General features: G+C 35.1%; 1 protein-coding gene across 2 annotated transcripts in view; it reads left to right on the top strand.

Annotated features, from left to right (window-relative positions):
• Positions 1-26,236, top strand: part of LOC145284737 (protein furry-like) — an 881,988-nt gene that overhangs the window by 680,318 nt on the left and 175,434 nt on the right. For both annotated transcript variants that reach the window (XM_080133679.1, XM_080133680.1), the window contains exons 49-50: positions 20,668-20,849; positions 24,479-24,553. In XM_080133679.1, coding sequence (XP_079989805.1) covers positions 20,668-20,849; positions 24,479-24,553 — 257 coding nt within the window. The remainder of the gene's footprint in view (positions 1-20,667; positions 20,850-24,478; positions 24,554-26,236) is intronic.

Below are 26,236 nucleotides of genomic sequence, written 5' to 3' on the forward strand. Positions count from 1 at the left end.
CATTATACACATTACTTAACTGTATATAAACATATGCACATTATATAACTTTATATAAACATGTACACATGCATAACTTTATATAAACATATACACATACATAACTTTATATAAACATATACACATACATAACTTTGTATAAACATATACACATACATAACTTTATATAAACATATACACATACATTACTTTATAAAAACATATACACATTACATAACTTTGTATAAACATATACACATTACATAACTTTGTATAAACATATACACATTACATAACTTTGTATAAACATATACACATTACATACCTTTATATAAACATATACACATTACATGACTTTATATAAACATATACACATTACATAAGTTTGCATAAACATATACACATTACATAACTTTATATAAACATATACATATTACATAACTTTATATAAACATATACACATTACATAACTTTGTATAAACATATACACATTACATTACTTTATATAAACATATACACATTACATAACTTTATATTAGTATATACGCATACATAACATTGTATAAAGATATACATATTACATAACTTTGTATAAACATATACATATTACATAACTTTATATAAACACATACACATTACATAACTTTGTATAAACATATACACATTACATAACTTTATATAAACACATACACATTACATAACTTTATATAAAATATACACATTACATAACTTTATATAAACACATACACATTACATAACTTTATATAAGCAAATGCACTACATAATTATATAAACATATACACATTACATAACTTTATATAAACATATACACATACATAACTTTGTATAAACATATGCACATACATAACTTTGTATAAACATATACACATTACATAACTTTTTATAATAATATACACTTTACATAACTTTGTATAAACATATACACATTACATAACTTTGTATAAACATATACACATTACATAACTTTGTATAAACATATACACATTACATAACTTTATATAAACGTATACACATACATAACTATATATAAACATATACATATGCGTAACTCTATATAAACATATACACATACATAACTTTGTATACATACATTACTTTGTATAACTTTATATAAACATATACACATTACATAACTTTGTATAAACATATACACATTACATAACTTTGTATAAACATATACACATTACATAACTTTATATAAACATATATACACATTACATAACTTTGTATAAACATATACACATTACATAAGTTTATATAAACATATACACATTACATAACTTTGTATAAACATATACACATTACATAACTGTATATAAACATATACATATTACATAACGTTATATAAACATATACACATACATAACTTTATATAAACATATACACATTACATAACTTTATATAAACATATACACATACATAACTTTATATAAACATATACACATACATAACTTTATAAAAACATATACACATTACAACTCTTTATATAAACATTATACACATTACATAACTGTATATAAACATATACACATTGCATAACTTTATATTAACATGTACACATGCATAACTTTATATAAACATATACACATACATAACTTTATATTAACATATACACATACATAACTTTATATAAACATATACACATACATTACTTTATATAAACATATATACATACATAACTTTATATAAACATATACACATACATTACTTTATAAAAACATATACACATTACATAACTTATACTTTATATAAACATATACACATTACATAACTTTATATAAGTATATATGCATACATAACTTTGTATAAACATATACACATTACATAACTTTATATAAACATATACACATTACATAACTTTATATAAACATATACACATTACATAACTTTATATAAATATATACACATTACATAACTTTGTGTAAACATATACACATTACATAACTTTGTATAAACATATACACATTACATAACTTTATATAAGTATATACTCATCCATAACTTTATATAAACATATACACATTATATAACTTTATATTAACATATACACATTACATAACTTTGTATAAACATATACACATTACATAACTTTGTATAAACATATACACATTACATAACTTTATATAAACATATACACATACATAACTTTGTATAAACATATGCACATACATAACTTTGTATAAACATATACACATTACATAACTTTATATAATAATATACACTTTACATAACTTTGTATAAACATATACACATTACATAACTTTGTATAAACATATACACATTACATAACTTTGTATAAACATATACACATTACATAACTTTTTATAAACGTATACACATACATAACTATATATAAACATATACATATGCATAACTCTATATAAACATATACACATACATAACTTTGTATACATACATTACTTTGTATAACTTTATATAAACATATACACATTACATAACTTTGTATAAACATATACACATTACATAACTTTGTATAAACATATACACATTACATAACTTTATATAAACATATATACACATTACATAACTTTGTATAAACATTATACACATTACATAACTTTATATAAACATATACACATTAAATAACTTTGTATAAACATATACACATTACATAACTGTATATAAACATATACACATACATAACATTTTATAAACATATACACATTACATAACTTTATATAAACATATACACATACATAACTTTATACAAACATATACACATACATAACTTTATAAAAACATATACACATTACATAACTTTATATAAACATTATACACATTACATAACTGTATATAAACATATACACATTGCATAACTTTATATTAACATGTACACATGCATAACTTTATATAAACATATACACATACATAACTTTACATTAACATATACACATACATAACTTTATATAAACATACACACATACATTACTTTATATAAACATATATACATACATAACTTTATATAAACATATACACATACATTACTTTATAAAAACATATACACATTACATAACTTATACTTTATATAAACATATACACATTACATAACTTTATATAAGTATATATGCATACATAACTTTGTATAAACATATACACATTACATAACTTTATATAAACATATACACATTACATAACTTTATATAAATATATACACATTACATAACTTTGTGTAAACATATACACATTACATAACTTTGTATAAACATATACACATTACATAACTTTATATAAGTATATACTCATCCATAACTTTATATAAACATATACACATTATATAACTTTATATTAACATATACACATTACATAACTTTGTATAAACATATACACATTACATAACTTTATATAAACATATACACATTACATAACTTTGTATAAACATATACACATTACATAACTTTATATAAACATATACACATTACATAACTTTGTATAAACATTTACACATTACAGAACTTTATATAAGTATATACTCATACATAACTTTGTATAAATACTTAGGGTGTGCAATAATAATGCCTCTGACCCACTTCCAGTTGTCGGATCTAGCTGAAATTTTGCATGTGCAAGGATTTATATCTCTACGGGTTATGTAGCAAATTACAGCTCTGAACTAGTTGTGGTTTCTGTTTTACGCGTGTTTTACCTGAGTCTTACGGTGATAATGCCCCATCATATGATCTTGTAAACCGCTGGCATCGTGAATTCAAACATGGCCGGAAGTCTGTGGAAACGGCCCCTAGACCTGGTCGCCCCCCGCTTCTGCCATTGATGATGTATGCGGAGACTTCAATGTTCACAACATGGTATGTTGACCCACTCAAACAAGACAGATGATGAGGGGAGGTTCTGTCATGATTTCTCCATTGCTTATAACCTCACTCAGATTGTTCTTGAACCCACCTGTGTGCCCGACAATGACGGCCGTATGCGAGTCTACTAGACCTTTTTCTCACAACTTGCCTTGAACTATGTTCAGTTTCTGTTCTGTCTCCTCTTGGATCTTCCGACCACTCTGTTGTATCAATTAAGATAAAAATGAAATGTAGTCCCCGGACGTACCTCTCCATTGTATAGTATACTGATACACTAAGGCTGACTGAGATAGCTTCTGTACATTTATATCGGATCTACCTCTGCGTTCCATGTTTAAAAAGGATGTGTTCTCTATAGTATCAGACCTGACGAAATGGTTAATTGTAGGTATAGACCGTTTCATACTCTCGAAAAAGCAGGGTTACGGAATCGGAGTGGAAAGGAGTCGGAGGTTTTAGCTGGAATAAGAGTCGGATTTCTAAAAGTACAAGGAGTCAGTCGGAATTTTTTATCCGACTTTGACTCCTTAAGTCCAATGAATTTATTTTTTTACATGGTTTTCCTGTTTGGTTTTACCATTTCTTTTAAATTACATTTTCTAACCAAACAAGGCACATTGCCACTTTGATGTAGGGGGCTGCTATCAGGGATCTAAGTTTCAGGGGTACTATGTAGGGAGTTTAGCAGCAAGATGTTTGTTTACATTACACTTGAACTTCTGCATGTCAGTACAGTTAGGGAAGCAGGAAACCGGAAGAAAATTTCAAAGTTTAGCAGTTCTGGGGAATAAGCTATTAGAGTAGAAGGCTTTCTTACACCTAGGGATATCTACTGTGTAGGGGTGGCACTTTGCTGCTTGTAAGGTTTGTCGGGGGTATTTTCATTGAGGAGGTACAAGAGCTTGTAGTTCGTCAGAGCATCCACCATTAAAATACTTGTAAAACAAGCAGAGGGATGCAACATTTCGTCGATCAGACAAAGGCTGAAGCTTAGATGACAATTCAGGACCTAACAGGTTGGCGACTCTCTTTAGAACACTATCCAGGAGCGAGAGATGCACCAACTGAAGTGTGCAGCAGTACTCGATAGATGGGTGAAGTGTGACTTTGTAGAGGTACAGGATACTTTCAGGCGTAAATAACTTTCAAGCACAGTAGCTAGAGACCATTTTCTTCGCAGCAGTCCTGGAAATGATCTCAATGTATTTATTCCAACTCATGTTCCCTGTGAACGTTAAGCCAAGGAGTTTGAATGAAGTACTTTCAGGTAATGTATCTTTAGCCATAACTATTGGTGGTTGGTAAGGTTTCATGTAATTATTAAAGGAAACGAGCTTTGTCTTGACAGCTTTGAACGTTACCATCCATTTCTGACCCCATTCCACTACAGAGTGAAGGTCTTCCTCTAGGGTTTCCGCCATTGCCTTAGATGTGTGCTCATTAGTTTCCCCCACGTGCCTGCTATAGAGCGTGATGTCATCAGCAAATATACCAATGTCAGAGACAATTTTATCCGGTAAGGATCGATCCCTGAGGTACACCTGCATTTATATTATATTGTTTGGACGTACGCCCATCGAGGACAACCTGGATTCTTCTCTCATTTAAGAAGGATTTAATTATGTTAAGTATTCGTCCAGTAATACCATAGATTTTATTTTTATGAGAAGACCATCGTGTCATACTCTGTCAAAAGCCTTAAATATATATAGGGCTACTGTCCTCCCCTCCCCTGCCTTATTCAGTGCTTGGTATATACGTTCAGAGATTACAGTTAGAATATCTGCAGTAGAACGGGCTTGCCTAAATCCATATTGATGGTCAAACAGAAGTTTAGCAGGTAGTGGACTAGAGCTTGATTAATTAAAGACTCAAATATTTTGGCGAAAAGCGGGATGAGATTAATTGGCCAATAATTTAATGGGTCAGTTCGTTTGCCAGAGATTTTATAAACTGGTACCACAGAAGCAATATTCCAGCTGTCAGGAAAGCAAGATTCGGTAAAACATTTGTTAAAGAGTTTAGAGAGAACTGGAGCAACCTTTTTTTTAATAGCACAGCTGGCATGAGATCAGGTCCACATGCTTTTGAGGTGTCTATGTATTTTATGGTATCATGTACTTGAGAAGTGGTGATTTTCAGATCATCTGGTATGGTTTCTGTCCACAGAGGAAACTCAGGGAGGAAATGGTTTGCTGGGTCCAAGGTAGAGTTTGAGGGAAAATAACGGGCAAACATGTTAGCTTTCTCAGTTGCTGTGCAAACAACCTCATGATTGTTGGATAGTGGGAGAATTATTGATTGCCCATTATTTACTACACTATTGTAGATTTTCCAGAAATCATGAGTTCCTAATTTCTGCGCTTCAATGCGTTTCCTGGTGGTTTCAGTATATTCACTCTTAGCTGTTGCTACTTCTTTCTTACAATTACTTCTAGTTTCTATATACTTTGTCTGTTTGTACAGGACTTATGCTGGATAAATCTACAATATGCATGTTGCCTCTTAGAATTGGCAGCTGCACAAGTAGAAGTAAACCATTGGGTAGGGTAGGGTTTGCTATAGAACTTCCGTGTAGGAACATATGCTTCAATTGCTGCTTTGAACCATTCAGTGGTCTCATTTGTGCACTATTCTACAGAAAGAGAAAATATATTTCCCCATACGATCGCTAATGGTATGGGTCATCTCTGATTTGATCTCTAATGGCATCCCAGTCAGCCTTATTTTAGTACGTTGTCGTTTTGAGCAATGGCTCTTCAACTTGGGGTCGAGAGTTTAGAGTGATTCTATCATTATCACAGCATGATCAGCATTCCTAAGTGGGCAATCAGCATTTGTTACAATCATCAGGATCTCTTGTCAGAAATAGATCCAGAAGTGAGGTTTGCTGGTCCTGGCGATCTGGGAGACAGGTCGGGAATGTTACTGTCTGTGTCAAGGAATGGGATATAGCAAAGTTATGCATAATGCTACTAGTTGTGTCAGTGAAGTTAGAAAAGCCAAGCAAATTTCTGTGGTGGGCATTAGAGTCACTAAATACATGTATTTTGGCACTAGTGTCAAGGGAGAGTGCTACATCTATGCTGTAAGAGACATAATTGATTATAGTACAGTCCTGGCTGGATGGAGAATAATAAAGAAAATACAAGTAGCTAACGCTATGTTGTAAATTTAGTTTAAAGCACATGAAGGCCTGGTCACCTGATTCTAGTTTAGATTCCCTAGACATGGGGAGGGTGTTACAAATATAGACTCCAAGTCCGTTCCTGTTAAAGTCCTTACGACAAAGTGTAAGATAACCAGACATGTTAAAGGTTAAAGATGTTAGAGTGGATGGAAAAGTGCAAGTTAGTTTCACTTAGAGCTAAGATATCTGGGGAGTTTGCTAGGAGAAATTATTCTACATCCTCTAAGATAGTTCTAAGTCCTCGGATATGTGTAAATCCAAGCCTCAAGGGAGGAGACGTGAGTGTGTGCCTGGTTTGAACATTGTTTTGGATTGAGCTATCATTTCATTCTATTTAGTAGTTTCAGATCTAGATTGAGGTGCTAGGCAAAACGCATGTGCATAGCCACCATCATGTAGACCATTAGTCAGCTCCTCATCCACAAGAATGTGAAAAAAGCACCCTGCATGACATGGCACTACAAATATCCCGATATAACACAACTGATGATAGAACAGCCGCTCTAAGCGCTATCAAAGGGCTTCTGTACTGTCAGTTGGAAACAGCAACCAGCAACTGTCAAACCGATACCCTCAAACTTGTCCGACAGGAGTGGACGAGTCCGATCATGTTAGCATATATGGTAAACAAGCACCCCAAAGATGCTCAGTTATAGGAGAAGGGAATAAGACAAATGTAGGGGACGGCATTCATTGCCCTAGTCAGGAAACAAGGCTAAGCACTGGGCATCTCTAATGAGTTCTTGTGGCTGCACCTCTACTCCTGGCTAATAGGCAAAGAAGGAATATGGATTATAGATAGGCAGAGCCTATCTACTCCTTAAGCAGTTTAGGTTTGCAAACTGGTGATTTGATCAAGTCACCAGCTCTAGGGAGGTTGTTGTCCAGAAATGAGGAGGCCTCCCTCCACTGTTTGGTGCCAAGACGTATGAGGTCAGTGGCACAGGTTTACAAATCAGAGTTTTCCTTATCCTAGATGTATGACCTAACAGATCTACTGGTCCATCAGCACTGAGAGGGTTTTCTTGCACCTGGTTGCATGGATAGTGAGTATTGATAGAGTTAGTATCTGCTTTGAAGTTATACTTCTCAGAATAGGATTAAGATTGGTTACGTTTTTAAAGGAGGTATGTATGAGTGTGGGGTGTAAATTAAAGGTGAATATCTACTAGGGTTAAGAAAAGATCAAATATGGTTTGTGGATTAGTGACTAATTGGAAAATGATAGTATAAGGGTTAGGGAGCATTTCGAAATGTGCTTTAGGTGTTAGATTTCATGGAAAAGATAATCACCTGTACTTTATCCCATCTAATGAAAGAAATATATAGTTGCTAGTTAATATAGATCACTTATAATCTGGGCACAAACTGTAGCTAACAGTTATCTATTTTATAGATATTCTATAGAGTATAAATATAGGTTAAGCTAATGTACCCCTTAGCAATAGAAATCTACAGATGTTTAGTATTTATTGATTTTGATTTTCCTACTAAAGTTTAGGACCGGAAGCTAAACCCTCCTCCCAAGGTACATGCAGAGTATGTGATTTTATATTGGCTTGGGCAGAAGAGTTTTTTGTCCAGTTGAAACAGGAGAGATGATATACTTACAAAAATACAGCATTAATATACAATATAGATATACAGGGATTTGGGGAGGATTTAAGAGTATAAGGATTTTTAATGTGTATCATGCAAAACAGACAGGAAGGCGTCTTGGAGGCAAAGCACTATCCCTTTAAAGCAAACATTTAGAAATAACATTTGTTTTAGTAACATATATCAGTAACAATATAACTGTGGCCAGTATAGGCCTTATATTGGTTTTGCTTTTATTTTTGGAGATATCTCATATTTTGTATTGTACTTCATCAAGATATTTCGGTCTGTCAAATATTTGCAAATCCTGTCTAGACAGCTGTTTTCATTTTGGTTGTGATGTCACACAAGATCAATGAAAGTTCTGTCTTTGAGTGAGATTACTGTAGATTACATTGGATAACAAGCAGATTGTAATCTGAAAGTTATCCAGTGGAATTGCCAAATTGGATTAGTTCAGGATCAATCCGGAATTACAATTTTATCTCCCCCACCCCAAAAAATAATGGGCATAAATCAATAAGAAGCAACCCATGGCACTATAGCCTTTTATGGCTTTTTCTTTTTTTGTTTACAAAGGAGTCACCACTTATCAATGCCCAAAGGTCACTCGAGGATAATGGTTAATGAGTGTACAGAAGTCAATGACACAATATCCTAGTAATTGTTAGTAGTGGAAATTTGGTAAATTGGATTACTTAAGGGGATGGCTCATCAAGAATTTGTTTATGTTGGACTTGAATATGATCAAATTATAGTCAGCTGGAAAGCAGGAAAATGGAAGAGAGTTCCACAGGCATGCAGTTCTAAGAAAGCAGCTTTGTTCATGGAATCTACGTTTAGGATTAGGCACAGATAAAGAGTGGGGGAAATTATTGATAGCGGTTTCAGCTAGACGAGTGTTTTTCATGAAAGTTTGGTGAGGGGGTACCATAGAATGGAGCTCAGACAGGCACCTGCCATGAAAATAGAGATAGAGTAAAGACAGGCTCGTAATTTCTCTTCTGTGGGAAAAGGTTGCAGAGAAGAGAAAAGGGCATCCCCACCAGGTTACGAAGTCTATTTTGAACTTTGTCGAATTATGATAAAATGTTTCCAGCAGTTCCTTCCCAGATTTGACAACAGTACTCCATCTCTGGATGTACCTGACTCTTACTTAGGTAGAGAATTGCATCAGCAGTGAGATATCTACTAGAGCGCTAGAAGGATCCCACCATTTATCCAGCCCAGAAGCTTGTCAAAACATGGAGCCTCCCCAAGACGAGAGCCATTCATTTCAATTGATGCCAGATAGGAGATCAGAGTGTTGTGGTAGGGATATCTCCAGAGAAGACCCTAATCTACCTCATATGTGCTTCTGGGTTGCACTTGCTTACACCACCGCATTTATATTTGCCCTCTATCGCCCTCACAACAACAGAGTTACTATCTTTAAGAGCATATCTGCGAAAATTGACCACATCCTGTCTGCTAATATCCACATTTGCGGTGACTTCAATGTTCACAATGTGGAATGGCTGACCCACTCGAACAAGACAGATGATGAGGGGAGGTTCTGTTATGATTTTGCCATTGACCTCACTCAGATTGTTCACGAACCCATCTGTGTGCTCGATACTACCGGTCAGTATGCAAGCCTTCTAAACCTTTTTCTATCCACTTCCCCTGAGCTATGTTCATGTTCCATTCTATCTCCTCTGGGATCCTCCGACCACTCAGTTGTATCAGTTAATATAAAAATGAAATGTAATAAGTCTTCAAACGTACCTCTCTACCGTACTGTATAAAGATACTCTATGGCGGACTGGGATAGCTTCCGTACATTTATATCTGATCTACCTCTGCATTCCATGTTTAAAAAGATGTATCCTCTATAGTATCAGACCTGACCAAATGGTTAATTGTAGGCATAGACCGATTCATACCATCCAAAAAATTCCAACAAAAACCTAACAGCCAGCCATGGTTCTCCCCAGAATGTGCTGCTGCCATTGCACACAGAAATCACTTTTTCCATAGCTACCAACATAATAGATGTACTGAGACTAAAGCTGCTTTCAGGACTGCCAGCAACCACTCTAAAAGAGTAATAAAAATACAAGAGAGCTATATGCCTAGTGCGTTTAATCCAAAGTAGCTGAGCAGCGGCTTGGTCCCCACCAGTTTTGGCAAATAGCAAACAAGATCCTGAACAGAAGCATGCGTTCTATCCCAACCATTATCAATGGACCTGAGATCATCTCGTCAGCATTAGACAAGGCCAAAACATTTGCCAAGAACTTTGCCATTAATTCTACCCTATGCGACGAAGGCCATCAACTCCCCGTATTTCCTTCTATAACAGACACCAAGTTATGCAACATACAAATATCTGTGCATGAAGTTACCAAGCTAATCAAGAACCTTGATTCCAGTAAAGCAACTGGTCCTGACGACATTCCAATTATAGTGTTGAAAAAGCTTCAACCAGAATTGCCCCCATACTTAAAAAACTGTTTAAGCGTTGCCTTAAGGAGAAGTGTTTCCTAACACCCTTGAAAACCTCATCAGTATGCCCTGTATTTAAGAATTCAGGTGATAAGTCATCTCCCTCTTAGTGCAGACCAATAAGTCTTTTTTGTGTCATGAGTAAGCTGCTGGTATCCATATTAAATAGAGAAGTAGTCAACCACCTCACCAAAAATAACCTTCTTAGTGACATGCAATATGGTTTCCATTCTGCTAGATCTAGAGCAGATGTGTTAACGGTTATATCTCATAGGATTAGTGAATTTCTTGACAAAGGCTTCCTTTCTAGGGCAATCGCTCTTGACATATCAAAGGCCTTCGATAAGGTATGGCATATAGGCTTACTTCACAAGATTTTCACGGTATAACTGGAAATGTTTTCTCAATAATTAAATCATTACTCTCTGATAGGCTTATGAGTAGTGGTTAATGGGCAGAAATCAGGGGCCCATAGTATTAATGCTGGAATCCCTCAGGGGGTCCATCCTGGGCCCAACTCTCTACCTGATCTTCATTAATGGTCTCCCAAAACACATACTAAAATCATTCGTTGACACCTATGCTGATGACACGACCATCTATGGCCAAAGGCTGTAAATGGCAAAGTTCTCTCTGATTCTCTCTCCTCTGATCTTGAGCGCGTGGTACAGTAGGGGGAAGAGGTGACTGGTTACTTTTAATGCATCTAAAACCAAGCTCCTATCTTTACATCATCAACGCTCTGATCCCCATCTGGCATCAATTGAAATGGATGGCTCTCGTCTTGGGGAGTCTCCATGTTTTGATAAGCTTCTGGGTTTGACCTTTACTCCTGATCTGAAATGGAACACGTACATCAAGTCTGTTGCCAAGGATGCTGGTAAAATGGTGGGATCCTTCTACCACTCCAGAAGATATCTTACTGCTGATGCAATTCTCTATCTATATAAAAATCAAGTACGTCCAAGGATGGAGTACTGCTGCCACATCTGGGCAGGAGCTGCTAAAAACAGCCTATCCTGCTTTGACAGAGTACAAAATAGACTTTGTGGCTTAGTGGGGGATGCCCTTTTCTCTTCTCTGCAACCTCTCTCCCACAGAAGAGATGTTGTGAGCCTGTTTTATCGTTACTTACATGGCAATGCTCGTTTGACCTCCAATCTCTCATCCCCCCTCGCCAATCTTTCACGATAAACACCCATCTAGCTGAAACCACAGTCAATAATTTTCCCCACTCTTTATCTGTGCCTAAATCAAAACGTAGATTCCATGAACAAAGCTTCTTTCTTAGAACTGCACGCCTGGGGAACTTTCTTCCGTTTGCCTGTTTTTTTTCAAGTCCAACATAAACAAATTCCTGATGAACCACCCCCTTAAATAAAACACTTAATCAATCTCCAATACTAAGGATTACTATGATACTATCCCATTGATTATTGTACATGCAATAACCCTTATCCCCGAGTAGCTTCCGGGCCTTCATAAGTGGTGACCACTATGTAAAAAAAAAAGAAGAAAACCAATTCGACTCTGCTCTTGAGGTTCACTTTCTCAAATATCTGTGGGCTTAGAGGTAATATAGTCTTACCTTTTAGTAAACTCCTCAGATATCTTAGCATTAAGTGAAATAAACTTACACTCTTCAATCCCCTCCAACTTCTTTAACATTATAGGATACCTCCTTCTTTAACGTAAGGTCTCGGATAGATGTATGCACGGGCTTAGTGTCTATATTCATAGCACCCTCCAGGCTTTATGTGCTTTCGACTAACATTTCATCACTGCGTTAATTACTTACGTTGTTTCTACCGTTTTTCCTCAAGTCAGGATTGTACCCTAATCGATCATGTCTCTGATAGTATAGATGCAGCACTCTCCTTGGATAGTAACGCCCAAATACATGCATTTCGTGACTTTAATGTCCACCATAAAAATTGGCTTGGTTTCTTAGGTTACACACATGCAACTGAACGCTCCACCAATAGCTTCTCTATAGCCCATTATGTCACATAGACAATAATGTTTCCAACTGGCCTACCAGATCGTGAACCTCAGCAGGTTTCACTTCTAGACTTATTCCTCACCACAGTATCTGAGGATTGTGCGACTAATGCTCACAGTCCACTTTGAAACGCAGACCACCTCGTGGTATCAGTTGACATCACATTTAAATCCCAACCTCAAGGTGAGGAATCATTGCTCAAAACCAAAAAAAGTACTACAACAGGACTTACTGAGAAACCATTAGACAACATATCTGAGATGCCCCATGGACCGATATCTTCTCTCTTCCTTCTGAACAGTGTGCCAATGAGACAACTGAATGGTGCAAAGCAGGAATTGAAGCACATGTTTGCGCACGGAAGTATTAAAGCAAGCCCCACTCACCCCCATGTTTCATAGAGAGTGTGTGGCTGCTATGGCACAGACAGCATGCATTCCGCCAGTTTGTACGTCATAAGTCAAATACAAACAGGCAAAATTTATAGATGCTAGAAACGGAAAAGGTGGAATTACTGTCCTGGCGATTGCCTCTAACTTCACCTTAGAGCCAAAAAACAACTCCCTCCCAAATTTCCCTATGACAACTAAAGCCGCATTAGATGATGTAAAAATCACCCCTTCTCATGTCTGCGATACATGATAACATCCAAGTCCTTTGACAAAGTCTGGCACAAAGGGCTGCTAATGAAAATTAAATCGTACGTTATAACTGGACGTATACTAAATATAATTAGATCCATCTTCGACAATAGAAGCATACAGGTTGTCATTGATGGACGTACATCCAAGCAGCATAACATTAATGCGGGAGTGTCTCAGGGGTCGATCCTTGGACCATTATTATTTCTGATATTCAAAAATGACTTCGCTAATAATATTGTGTCCGAGATGGGTATATTTACTGATGATACAATGCTCTATAACATGCATTAGGGCAGAACAGATGTAAATAAATCTAAGACAATGGAAAAATCATTAGAAAATGATCTCCAGACCATAGTTGAATGGGGACGCAAATGGATGGTAACATTTAATGCTAGGAAAACTAAGCTGCTCTCCTTTAACAATTACAAGAACCTCTCAAACCGCTTATATCGATGAAAAAAAAAACACCCTACCTGAGAATTTTACCTTTAAACTCCTTTTTTGGGACTATTTTACCATATTTTACTTTGTGGGCAATATGAACTGGAACAAATACAAAGCGGACATTGCAAAGACTGCTGCAAAGATGGTGGGTTCCCTCTATCAAGCTAAAAGACTGCTCACACCTGAGAGTATGCCATACCTCTACAAGGCCGCCATTTGCTCATGCATGGAGTATTGTTGCCACATCTGGGCTGGTGCATCTACCACTAGTATCTCCATCTTGGATAGGTTCCAAAAAAAAGTTGTCAATCTAATCCGTCCCACTTTATCAACTAAGCTCCAGCTCTTGTCCCATCGTCACAATGTTGCATCTCTTTAATGGAATGTTTTCTGATGAACTCGTTGCACTTGTACCCTGTACATATCTCTGACAAACCCGTTTAGCAATAAGATCTCCCCCTTTCACTGTTGAGGTTCCTAGATGCCAAAAAGCTTTCTATTCTAATAGTTTCTTCCCTTGAACAGCTGGACTTTTGGAATTCCCTTCCTGCTACCTGCTTTCCTGGTCGTAATGATATGCAGAAGTTTAAATGCAACATAAACCGACATCTTGCTAATCTTTCCTAGACAGAATGTGCTGCTGCCACTGCGCACAGATATCACTTTTTCCACTGCTTCCAACATAATAGATGTATGGAAACTAAAGCAACCATCGTAAGAAAGTAATAAAGAATGCAAGAGTGTTGTATGCTCAGTCCATCAAGTAGCTTAGCAGCGGCTTGGTTCCCACCAGTTTTGGCAAATAGCAAACAGAATCCTGAACAGAAGCGTGTGCTCCATCCCAACTATCATAAATGGACCTTAGGTAATCTCGTCAGCATCAGACAAAGCCAAACTCTTTGCCAAGAACTTTGCAGCTAATTCTACCCTTTGCGGCCAAGGCCGCTAACCCTTAATATTTCCTCCTGTATCAGAAAACCCGCTATGTGATATACACATATCTGTACATGATGTTACCAAGCTAATTAAAAACCTTGATTTCAGTAAAGCAACTGGCCCTGATGGTATTCCAATTATAGTACTCAAAAAACTTCAACCAGAACTAGCGCCCATACTTACAAAACTGTTTAAACATTGTCTTAAGGAGAATTGCTTCCCAACACCCTGGAAAATCTCATCAGTATGCCCTGTACTTAAGAATTCAGGTGATCGCTCATTCCCCTCTCAGTACAGGCCAATAAGTCTCCTGTATGTCATGAGTAAATTGCTGGAATCTGTGTTAAATAGAGAAGTAATCAACATCTCAGCAAAGATAACCTTCTTAGTGACACACAATATGGTTTCTGTTCTGCTAGATCTACAGCAGATGTGCTTACAGTTATATCTCATAGGATTAGCGAATCTCTCGACGGAGGCAACCTTTTTAGGGCAATTGCTCTTGACATATCCAAGGCCTTTGATAGAGTATGGCATAAAGGTTTACTTCACAAGATCTCCAGCTATGGTATAGCTAGAAATGTCAATTATTAAATTATTTCTTTCTGATAGGTTCATAAGAGTAGTAGTTGATGGGAAAAAATCAGAAGCTCACTGTATTAATGCTGGAGTCCCTCAGGGGTCCATCCTGGGCCCAAATCTTTTCCTGATCTACATCAATGATCTTCCAAATCACATCCTTACATCATTTGTTGATATTTATGCTGATGACACTACCATCTATGGTAGCACATCTAAGACAGTAAACGACCAAGTTCTCTCCGATTCTCTCTCCTCTGATCTTGAGCACGTGATACAAGTGGGAAAGGAGTGGCTGGTTACTTTTAATACATCTAAAACCAAGCTTCTCTCTTTACATCATCAACGCTCTGATCCCCATCTGGCATCAGTTGAAATGAATGGCTCTCGTCTTGGGGTGGCCTCAAGTTTTGACAAGCTTCTGGGCTTGGCCTTTACCGCTGATCTTAAATGGAACAGTTACATCAAATCTGTTGCCAAGGCCGCTGGAAAAATGGTGAGATCCTTCTATCGATCCAGTAGATATCTCATTGCTGATGCAATTCTCTATTTATATAAGAGCCAGATATGTCCAAGGATGGAATACTGTTGCCACATCTGGGTAGATGCTAGAAAGGACTTGTCCTGCCTTGATAGAGTTCAAAATAGACTTCGTAGCCTTGTAGGAGATATCCTTTTCTCTTCTCTGCAACCTCTGTCTCACAGAAGAGATGTTGCAAGTTTGTCTCTGCTGTATCGTTATTTTCATGGAAAGTGTTCAACTGAGCTTCAATCTATGGTCCCCCCTTGCCAAACTTTCACAAGAAACACTCGTCTAACTGAAAACACTATCAATAATTACCCCCATTCGTTATCTGTGCCTAAACCTAAATGTAGATTCCATGAACAAAACTTCTTTCTTAGAACTGCACGCCTGTGGAATTGTCTTCCGTTTTCCTGCTTTCCAGCTGACTACAATATGGTTGTCTTCAAGTCTAATGTAAACAAGTTCTTGATGAGCCGTTCCACTTGTTAACAAATTTACCAAATTTCCATTACTAACGGTTACTATACTGTCCAATTTCTACCGTACACTTTTTAACCCTTATCCTCGAGTGGCCTCTTGGCCTTGATAAGTGGTGATGCCTACGTAAAAAGAAAAAAGGCATCTGTCCATCAAGTTGAGGCTGCCATTTTGGAAGATCGGCGCATTACTATTCGCCAAATAGCCCAAGATGTCCAGATTAGTGCAGGATCTAGGGAAACTATCATTCATCACCATTTGCATATGCATAAGGTGTCTACCAGATGGATTCCCAGGTTGCTCACACCATTCCAGAAGCAAGAACGCGTCGAGTGATCGAGGATGAATTTGGAGATGTGCCAAGAAGATGAGTCAAAGTTTTTCAAAAGACTGATTGCACAGGATGAAACATGGGTCCATCACTATGATCCAGAGACCAAAGCCCAGTCAATGCAGTGGAAGCACTTGGACTCACCACCTCCAAAGAAGGCAAGGGTGCAGCCCTCCGCTGGCAAGGTCATGCTCACAGTTTTCTGGGACCAGGACGGAGTAGTGATGACAAATTTCCTGGCAAGGGTACCACAATTTACCAAATTTCCATTACTAACGGTTACTATACTGTCCAATTTCTACCGTACACTTTTTAACCCTTATCCTCGAGTGGCCTCTTGGCCTTGATAAGTGGTGATGCCTACGTAAAAAGAAAAAAGGCATCTGTCCATCAAGTTGAGGCTGCCATTTTGGAAGATCAGCGCATTACTATTCGCCAAATAGCCCAAGATGTCCAGATTAGTGCAGGATCTAGGGAAACTATCATTCATCACCATTTGCATATGCATAAGGTGTCTACCAGATGGATTCCCAGGTTGCTCACACCATTCCAGAAGCAAGAACGCGTCGAGTGATCGAGGATGAATTTGGAGATGTGCCAAGAAGATGAGTCAAAGTTTTTCAAAAGACCGATTGCACAGGATGAAACATGGGTCCATCACTATGATCCAGAGACCAAAGCCCAGTCAATGCAGTGGAAGCACTTGGACTCACCACCTCCAAAGAAGGCAAGGGTGCAGCCCTCCGCTGGCAAGGTCATGCTCACAGTTTTCTGGGACCAGGACGGAGTAGTGATGACAAATTTCCTGGCAAGGGGTACCACAATTACAGGAGCCTATTATGCTTCACTTTTGTGGAAATTAAGGGAAGCTATCAAAATCAAGAGGCGGGGCAAGATCAGCAAAGGTACCCTCCTCCTGCAGGACAATGCTCTGGTCCACAACTCGCATGTCGCCAGATCAGAAGCATGGGCGTGTGGTTATGAAATCCTTCCCCATCCTCCCTACTCTCCTGACCTTGCACCCTCTGACTTTCACCTCTTCCCAGCCATGAAGTTGTTTTTGAAAGGAAAGTGTTTCCCAGATGATGCAACCTTGATTTCTGAAGTCACATCATCGTTGGACAACCAACCTGGGGTGTTCTACAAAAACGGTCTCCAGAGCTGCATCAAACGATGGGAGAAATGTATAACTCTGGGTGGTTCCTATGTAGAGAAAGACTAATAACTGTGCCAAGTTTTGTTGCCCTACTGTTATGGGAAGTGGGTCAGGGGCATTATTTATTGCCCGCCCCTCGTATATACGTATTACATAACTTTATAAAAACATATACACATACATAACTTTGTATAAATATATACACATACATAACTTTATATAAACACATACACAACTTTATATAAACATATACACATTACATAACTTTATATAAACATATACACATACATAACTTTGTATAAACGTATACACATTACATACAGTGATGATCATATTTATTGGCACGGTAAAATAAAAGTTAAATTTTGTCTAATAAATTCTACAAAAGGGATTAAATTAAAGAAAATAACAAAGTATATTATGTATTTTTAACTGGCCTTTCCGAAGCAGCAATCGGATTTTAGAAAAAAATAAATAACAAAGGAACAACAAACATAATTGCAAAAAACCCTTGTTCAAAATTATTGGCACGGCTTTGTTTTTCTTTTAGTATCAGTATAATATCAATCAATTTCCGGTTTACGTGCTTTCTGAACTTTTTTATAGCCATATTATGCTTGTTTAACGCTAATTCAGTGAATAATTTTTTTCAGATAATTTTTAGATAGCGATTTATTTAAACTATTATAAGTGACTAAATTATAATTTTCAATCGCCATGGTTAAAACTAAGGAACACAGCGAAGACGTTAGGAAGCTTGTTGTAGCATGCCATACCAATGGGGAGGGCTATGATAAGATTTCAAAGAACCTAAACCTTCCCAAATCCACTGTTAGAACCATAATAAACAAGTTCAAATCGCAAGGCCACGTTATGAGTTTAGAGGGTAGAGGGAGAAAAAGGATTCTTTCCCCAAGAGATGAACGGAAAATTGTTCGACAAGTATAACAAAACCCAAGGATCTTTGTTGGGGAGATTGTTGATGAACAGAGCACCTCTGGAGTGAATGTATCTCGACATACAGTTGTTAGAGTTTTGAAGAGAGCTGGTTTAAAAGCATGTCGTCCGAGAAAGACTCCCTTATTGAAGCCTATGCACCTGAAAGCAAGGCTAGCCTTTGCAAAACGTCATATTGATAAAGATGTTGCATTCTGGAAACGTGTTCTATGGACTGACGAAACGAAAATAGAGTTATTTGGCCATAATAAAGTGTCTTATATTTACAGAAAATCTGGCGAAGCTTTCCTGCCTAAGAACACCATACCCACAGTGAAGCACGGTGGAGGCAGTTTGATGTTTTGGGGATCCTTTGCTGCCTCTGGACCAGGGCGACTTGTTAAGGTCACAGGTAGCATAAAAAAGGAAGATTATGTTAAAATATTGGATGAAAACCTGAAAGACTCTGCTAAAGAGCTCTCACTTGGTCGTCGTTGGTGGTTCATGCAAGATAATGACCCAAAGCATTCGGCTAAACTGACTAAGAAATGGCTTGAGGACAATCATATTAATGTTTTGGAGTGGCCATCACAAAGCCCAGACCTTAATCCAATTGAAAATTTATGGAGAACATTAAAATTGAGGGTAATGCAAAGGAAGCCTAAGAATCTTATTCAATTGGAGGATTATTGTCAGGAAGAGTGGGCTAAAATTACTACTGAAGAGTGCAACAACTTGGTTGTAAACTATGAAAAGCGACTGAGGAAGGTAATCAAGGCCAAAAGCTATACAATTGATTATTAAATAAATCGTGCCAATAATTTTGAACAAGGGTTTTTTGCAATTATGTTTGTTGTTCCTTTGTTATTTATTTTTTCTAAAATCCGATTGCTGCATCGGAAAGGCCAGTTAAAAATACATAATATACTTTGTTATTTTCTTTAATTTAATCCCTTTTTTAGAATTTATTAGACAAAATTTAACTTTTATTTTACCGTGCCAATAAATATGATCATTACTGTAACTTTATAAAAATATATACACATATATAACTTTGTATAAACATATACGCATACATAACTTTATATAAACATATACACATACATAACTATATACACATACATAACTTCGTATAAACATATACACATTACATAAGAATAGAAAAACAAAATAAATAATTCCAAATATACTTAATGGATAGTCAATAAACTATTCAATGCCGTTGATTCTTGAAAAAAAGTAAATGAAATTAAAATTAAAATCTTGTTAAATTATTTTTTATAGATTATAGTATCATTCTTAGACATTTGTTTTATTTTACGGTATGTAGATAAAGTGTGTGTCTGTGCATATCTTTAGGTCTTCTATAATAATAAATTGTAAATTGTATACTAATATTTCATTGTATTAAATGGCCATTTTTATTTGCATCTCAATAATTGTTGAGCATTTTGATAAATCATATGTATAAACTAACAAACCAGCCTTTCTTAAATTACCTTTATTTTTTTTACACATTTTCAGGTTTAACATTGGATTTTGATGTTGATCTTTCAAAGACGCCATTGATAGGTCATAAATATATAAATATTGATATCCTTCATCATGGAGATGAAGAAAAACCTGTGAGTCTTTTAGCTGTTACTCGAAAATCTTCAACAAACATTGATTGGGATTCATCGTGGAAGAAACCACATTTGTCACAAGTAAGTTTTTATTTTTTACTAGCATGCCCGGAGTTTCCTGGTTTAAAACATATTGTTGGGTGGGGGCTTTAGTTACATACAATTTAAGATACACCGAATATCCTAATTTAAGATACACCGAATATCCTAATTTAAGATACACCGAATATCCTAATTTAAGATACACCGAATATCCTAATTTAAGATACACCGAATATCCTAATTTAAGATACACCGAATATCCTAATTTAAGATACACCGAATATCCTAATTTAAGATACACCGAATATCCTAATTTAAGATACACCGAATATCCTAATTTTAGATACACCGAATATCCTAATTTAAGATACACCGAATATCCTAATTTAAGATACACCGAATATCCTAATTTAAGATACACCGAATATCCTAATTTAAGATACACCGAATATCCTAATTTAAGATACACCGAATATCCTAATTTAAGATACACCGAATATCCTAATTTAAGATACACCGAATATCCTAATTTAAGATACACCGAATATTCTAATTTAAGGTACACCGAATATCCTAATTTAAGATACACCGAATATCCTAATTTAAGATACACTGAATTTCCTAATTTGTTACAAAAAGTAACAATGATTCTATTACAATAAATAATTTAATTATTAAAACACATTTTATTTAATGTAATATGCAAATGAGGTTACCTATGAAATGTATATATAAAAATTACACTGAAATAAAAGTGTATATAAGTCCGTTTTCAGTATGAAAATTAATTTGTGAAACAGTGTATTATTTGTATATATATTAATTAAATTGTGAATGAACAGAAATACGATTTCATTATAATAGATGAAATTGAATTCATTGTGAAGAAACAGAAAAGATGGTGGGTTCATGATTTGTTTGATAAACGTTGCTGATTTTGAAAGAAAAACATGCTGTCATATTAAGAGAGCAGACTTGGTGGCTAATCATGTGTTACATATGTTAGATACTGGCTATATACAGTCATATTTATGTTTGTATAATATATACGCACCATGTGTCATCATAGTGGTGTATATCTAGTCACCAAAGCATGCCTCTTTATGTATGCATAATCTTGATTCATTGTCATGAGTGTATATAATGTAACAATGTGTCAACTATAAATGCGGTGGGTGTAGGCGCGGATGTTTAACCCAAGGACAACTGTCCTTTGGGTTAAACACTTGAATACTTGAAATAACAGGATGAAAAAACATGACCATTTGATAATGGTCTACTTACCGCACCAAATACTTTTATGCATGCATGATGCACAGATAAAGGGATATACCTTGAGTTCCATGTTGGTTCCTTTGTTTGCCAGCAGTTTGCACTCAACCTGAAGCTCTGTAATGTAAGATACTGCCACCTTCTAATCATGCAGTTAAAGGCACGAAAACTTCTTATTAAACTTTAATTATATTTTATTTCACTTCTATGTCCCATGCTGTTTGACATTGCAATTCTCACATTCTCCTTACTAGTTTTTTACGTCTTGGTTGTAAACATCTTAGCTCTCAAGATAATCTATCATCAAGTAAAAACAAAACCCAACTCTTCTCTCGATTTTTAATCTGATATAAGCAAAATATTTCTTTGTTCCCAGAATTTAATTTCATCATCTTTTTGTGTTTTGCAAATAAGATTAATTTTTGTTATTGTTTTGTTTCTTAATTTAGACCGATTGTCATTTGTTTACAATTCCGTTCTTGTCATTTTTGTTTATTGTTTTTTTTTTTTCATTTACTCCAAACTTTTCTTTATTTAACCTTTCATTATTTGTTTCAAGTATTTATTTTGTTTCTTTTTAGCTTAGCTATGAAAACTGCATTGCTAAACTAGCTAATGTACTCAATAATGGTAAGGCCTTAATCTGCTACAGAGATGATTTCTTTATAAAGATAGTGGTTCACTTCAATGACTTAAAATTCCAGTTTGTTTCTAAACGGTTCAGTTCTTTGGCAATTGTTTCTTGAAATGCAAAATTTTCTTTTTGGTCTAAAAATTCATTGTGTCACATTTGCCTTTGAGCACATTTAGTTGATTACAGAATCTTCAGGAAAGAAATTACCTTTGTCACTTTCTCTTGTGAACTTTTCTAATCTTAAAAATGATTTCTCCTGTCATCCTTCGGGGAAAAATCGTTAGAAAAACTTGTTTTAATTATGTTTTTAATTTTCTGTTCAATTTGATGTTATCTTTATGCAATTACAAGCTACTGGATGTTTTGTATTATGTAATTAGCATATTATTCATGTTCACTTTCTCTCGTGCACTTTTTTAAGTCTTAGCAATAATTTCTGTTATTCAGAATTATCTCTATTTTTTTTTTATATATCTTGACTTCACTATTTCTCTTGTCCTTCATTTTTTTTAAACTTGGTGACCTTCTTTTGTGTTTTGTTCATAAGTTTGTTAATAAGAAATTTCCAACCCTTTGTAAATATGTTGTATTGTACACCAGCAGTTAACAGGGTAAATATGCTCAAACACAATGTTAGGAAATAACTTTTTTTTTATTATCACATAACACAATGAATGACAAAAACAAATACAACGTATGTACAGGGTGGAACAGTATAATTTGGAAAAGAAAACCACACTAAAGCTTTATTTTAAAACTTTGATTGAAAAAAATTACATCAGGTAACTTGATTATGTAGTAGAGCTGACATCTATTCAATGTAGCCGCCTTCAGCCTCAATCCAATATGGGTCCAGAACTGGTAACATGCAGGAGCTCAGCGAATACTCAGCTGATGGTGGTGATCAGGCTGGCTTTGGTGTTGTAAGAGGCGATGTTGGTGATGTTCTCGATGTATGACCAAGGTTAGGTCGGGAAAGGAGGGGAGGCAGTAAGAGAAGGGTACAAAGTCGTAGCACTCCTCTGAAGCTAAACTTGGGTGTCTTTGAATTTGTAGCCAGCGCCGAGTCCTGCTGCCATGCCTAGGGTCTGCCAGCGGCCACCTGATTGTACTAGACGATCACCACACTCTTCAGCACATCCAGGTACACTTTGGTGTTGACTTTCAAGCCAACTTCGGAGATGTGAGGTGGCATGATGTGGCCCTTACTTGAAACAACATCAACGACTATAATCATGGCTGGAATATTCGTTATGCCCTCAAGCATTGAACCATCTGGATTTGCATTTTGAGGGTGATGGCAATGGTCCTGTTGTCATAACTTGGATCAGTAGCAAGCATGAGTTGTACAGCAACGCATCTCTGATCTCGCTCGTTGAAAATTGTCACTTTCAGACATAATAGAAGGCTCCTATCGCTCATTGGATTTGCATACAACTAGCCAACTAGTAGATGGTCTGCAACAAAAAAAGGAAACCGAATTTCATCAAATGGAGATGGAATCATGTCGTCTTTTCTAGGGCAACAATCTTATTGTTGCACCCTATATATAAAAAATATTTTAAAAATTTTAATTTATAAATAGTAAGCATCACAATTGATTTTCTTTAAATGAAAATATAATAAAACTAATTTTTAACATTTTTTTCAGTTTGGCTTTAGCAAATCATTTTCTTTAATGAAAAAATCATTAATCAAAAATTGAATTTCTAACAAATAAGAAATTATTTTTTTAATTTTGTTGCATTATTTTTTTACCCAGACTAGAACCCGTGACCGTCTCATTAAATCCTTGACCTGTTTTGGTCAGAATGTTGGTTTTCTAAAGAGCCCATCTGTAAGTTGATTTTTTTTTGTTTGCTTTATTCTTTAACATGTATCAGAAAATGAGAATGTAATTTTCATAATAATAGCTAAAAATGTGTCTAAATAATGAAAATTTTTGTCAGCCAAAACTTGTGTTTCAGTCTAATGTTTGTACTTTCTACTACTGTTATTAAAAATAGAGTTTGATTTGGGTAATTTGAAATATTCAATCAATGATGAAAAGGCTTCATTAAAATAATTTTAGAAATAAAAGGAGAGAAAGACAAAGAAATTAACAGTCATAATGAAGAGGAAAGAACTAAAATAACTACTTTGCTCTAACAAATATTAGCAGGAGTAATTATGATAATTAGTAACATCAAAAACTACTTTGAATGAAGCTATAATTATATTATTATAAAGGAGAGCATCACAGCTAATTATATATTAACTCTATAGCTTTTTATCTCAATTTCTTTAGTTATAGCTCTGCTCTCACTACTAATTAAACATTATTGGGTTAACGTCCTATATAAGGCATTCCACTTGATCAAATCACTATTTAGTACATCAACTAATGCAACTTCCTCTGATGGACTGTTTAAATATAGCCAGAAATCTATTTCCGGCTTCTCAATTCTATTTGAGGCAAATCAGAAACCACACTTAATCAAGTAAACAACCTCTGCTTACTAGTAAATTTCAATCCCCATCTGTTCATTTGTGTCTATCCTCAGGATTCAAAAGAACAGTCAGTATCAATTGCAAATATGAAAATCTTATCAATAAAAAACAGAGGACTTTAATCCTAACCCTAACATTAATCCTTGAATCAAAGGAAACTGACGACACACATAATAGGGTCAACACTAAAAATGAAGCCTTCACCAGATCTGTGAAAATGTCTTCTAATATACAGAAAATCTCAAGACAAATTTTGTAATTTCATTGAAATCGAAGATGTTTTAAATTACATCACATAATCATTTACTGTATCATTTGGCACCTGATTATAACTAGAGAAACATATTGGATTATTTCACACATGTAATCAAACCTAATTCAACCTTAACTTTTCTCACAAGTTACATATAAAAATGTAAGTGAAAATTGTTTGCATGCTTTTTTCATGCTAAAATTGGACAAACTCTTGTAATATTTAACATGGTCAGTCATAATAGATGATGTTGTGGTCATAGGTTATCTTGATTCATTTGAAGGTCATTTAAAGTCACCTAAATTCAAAAAATAAAAGTCTTTTCTCTCACTATTAAGAAAAGATTTTTTTTCTATTAGATTCATGTTCAAATATTTTATTTGTAATCAATTTATTTTTACAATTATTTTCTGCATGCAATTTCAACTAGGATAGTAGAAGCATAAATAAAACTCTGATTCATATAAATTACAAAAAAACTTCAAATATGTGAAAAAAAAAATAAACAGAGTTTTTAGAAAACTGAGAGATTTTGGTATTTTAAAATGTCTATACAAAATTCAACTGAATCCTGATTTTATGGAATATTCAAAGAAAAAAATGTAAACATTTATCATCTGAGAAATTCAAAGAATATTTTTTAATTGTTAACAAATAAAGTGAACAATATCAGAATATTTAATTGTACAAGTTTTTGTATCTTTATGTAAAAAAATATTCTCTAAAAAGACTTCTTATAGTTGTTTACATTCATTTAATTGTGGCAAGTAAAAGTAG

This window comes from Euprymna scolopes, chromosome 9 (assembly GCF_053919585.1).
Source record: "Euprymna scolopes isolate OS-2025 chromosome 9, ASM5391958v1, whole genome shotgun sequence".
NCBI classification, from domain to species: domain Eukaryota; kingdom Metazoa; phylum Mollusca; class Cephalopoda; order Sepiida; family Sepiolidae; genus Euprymna; species Euprymna scolopes.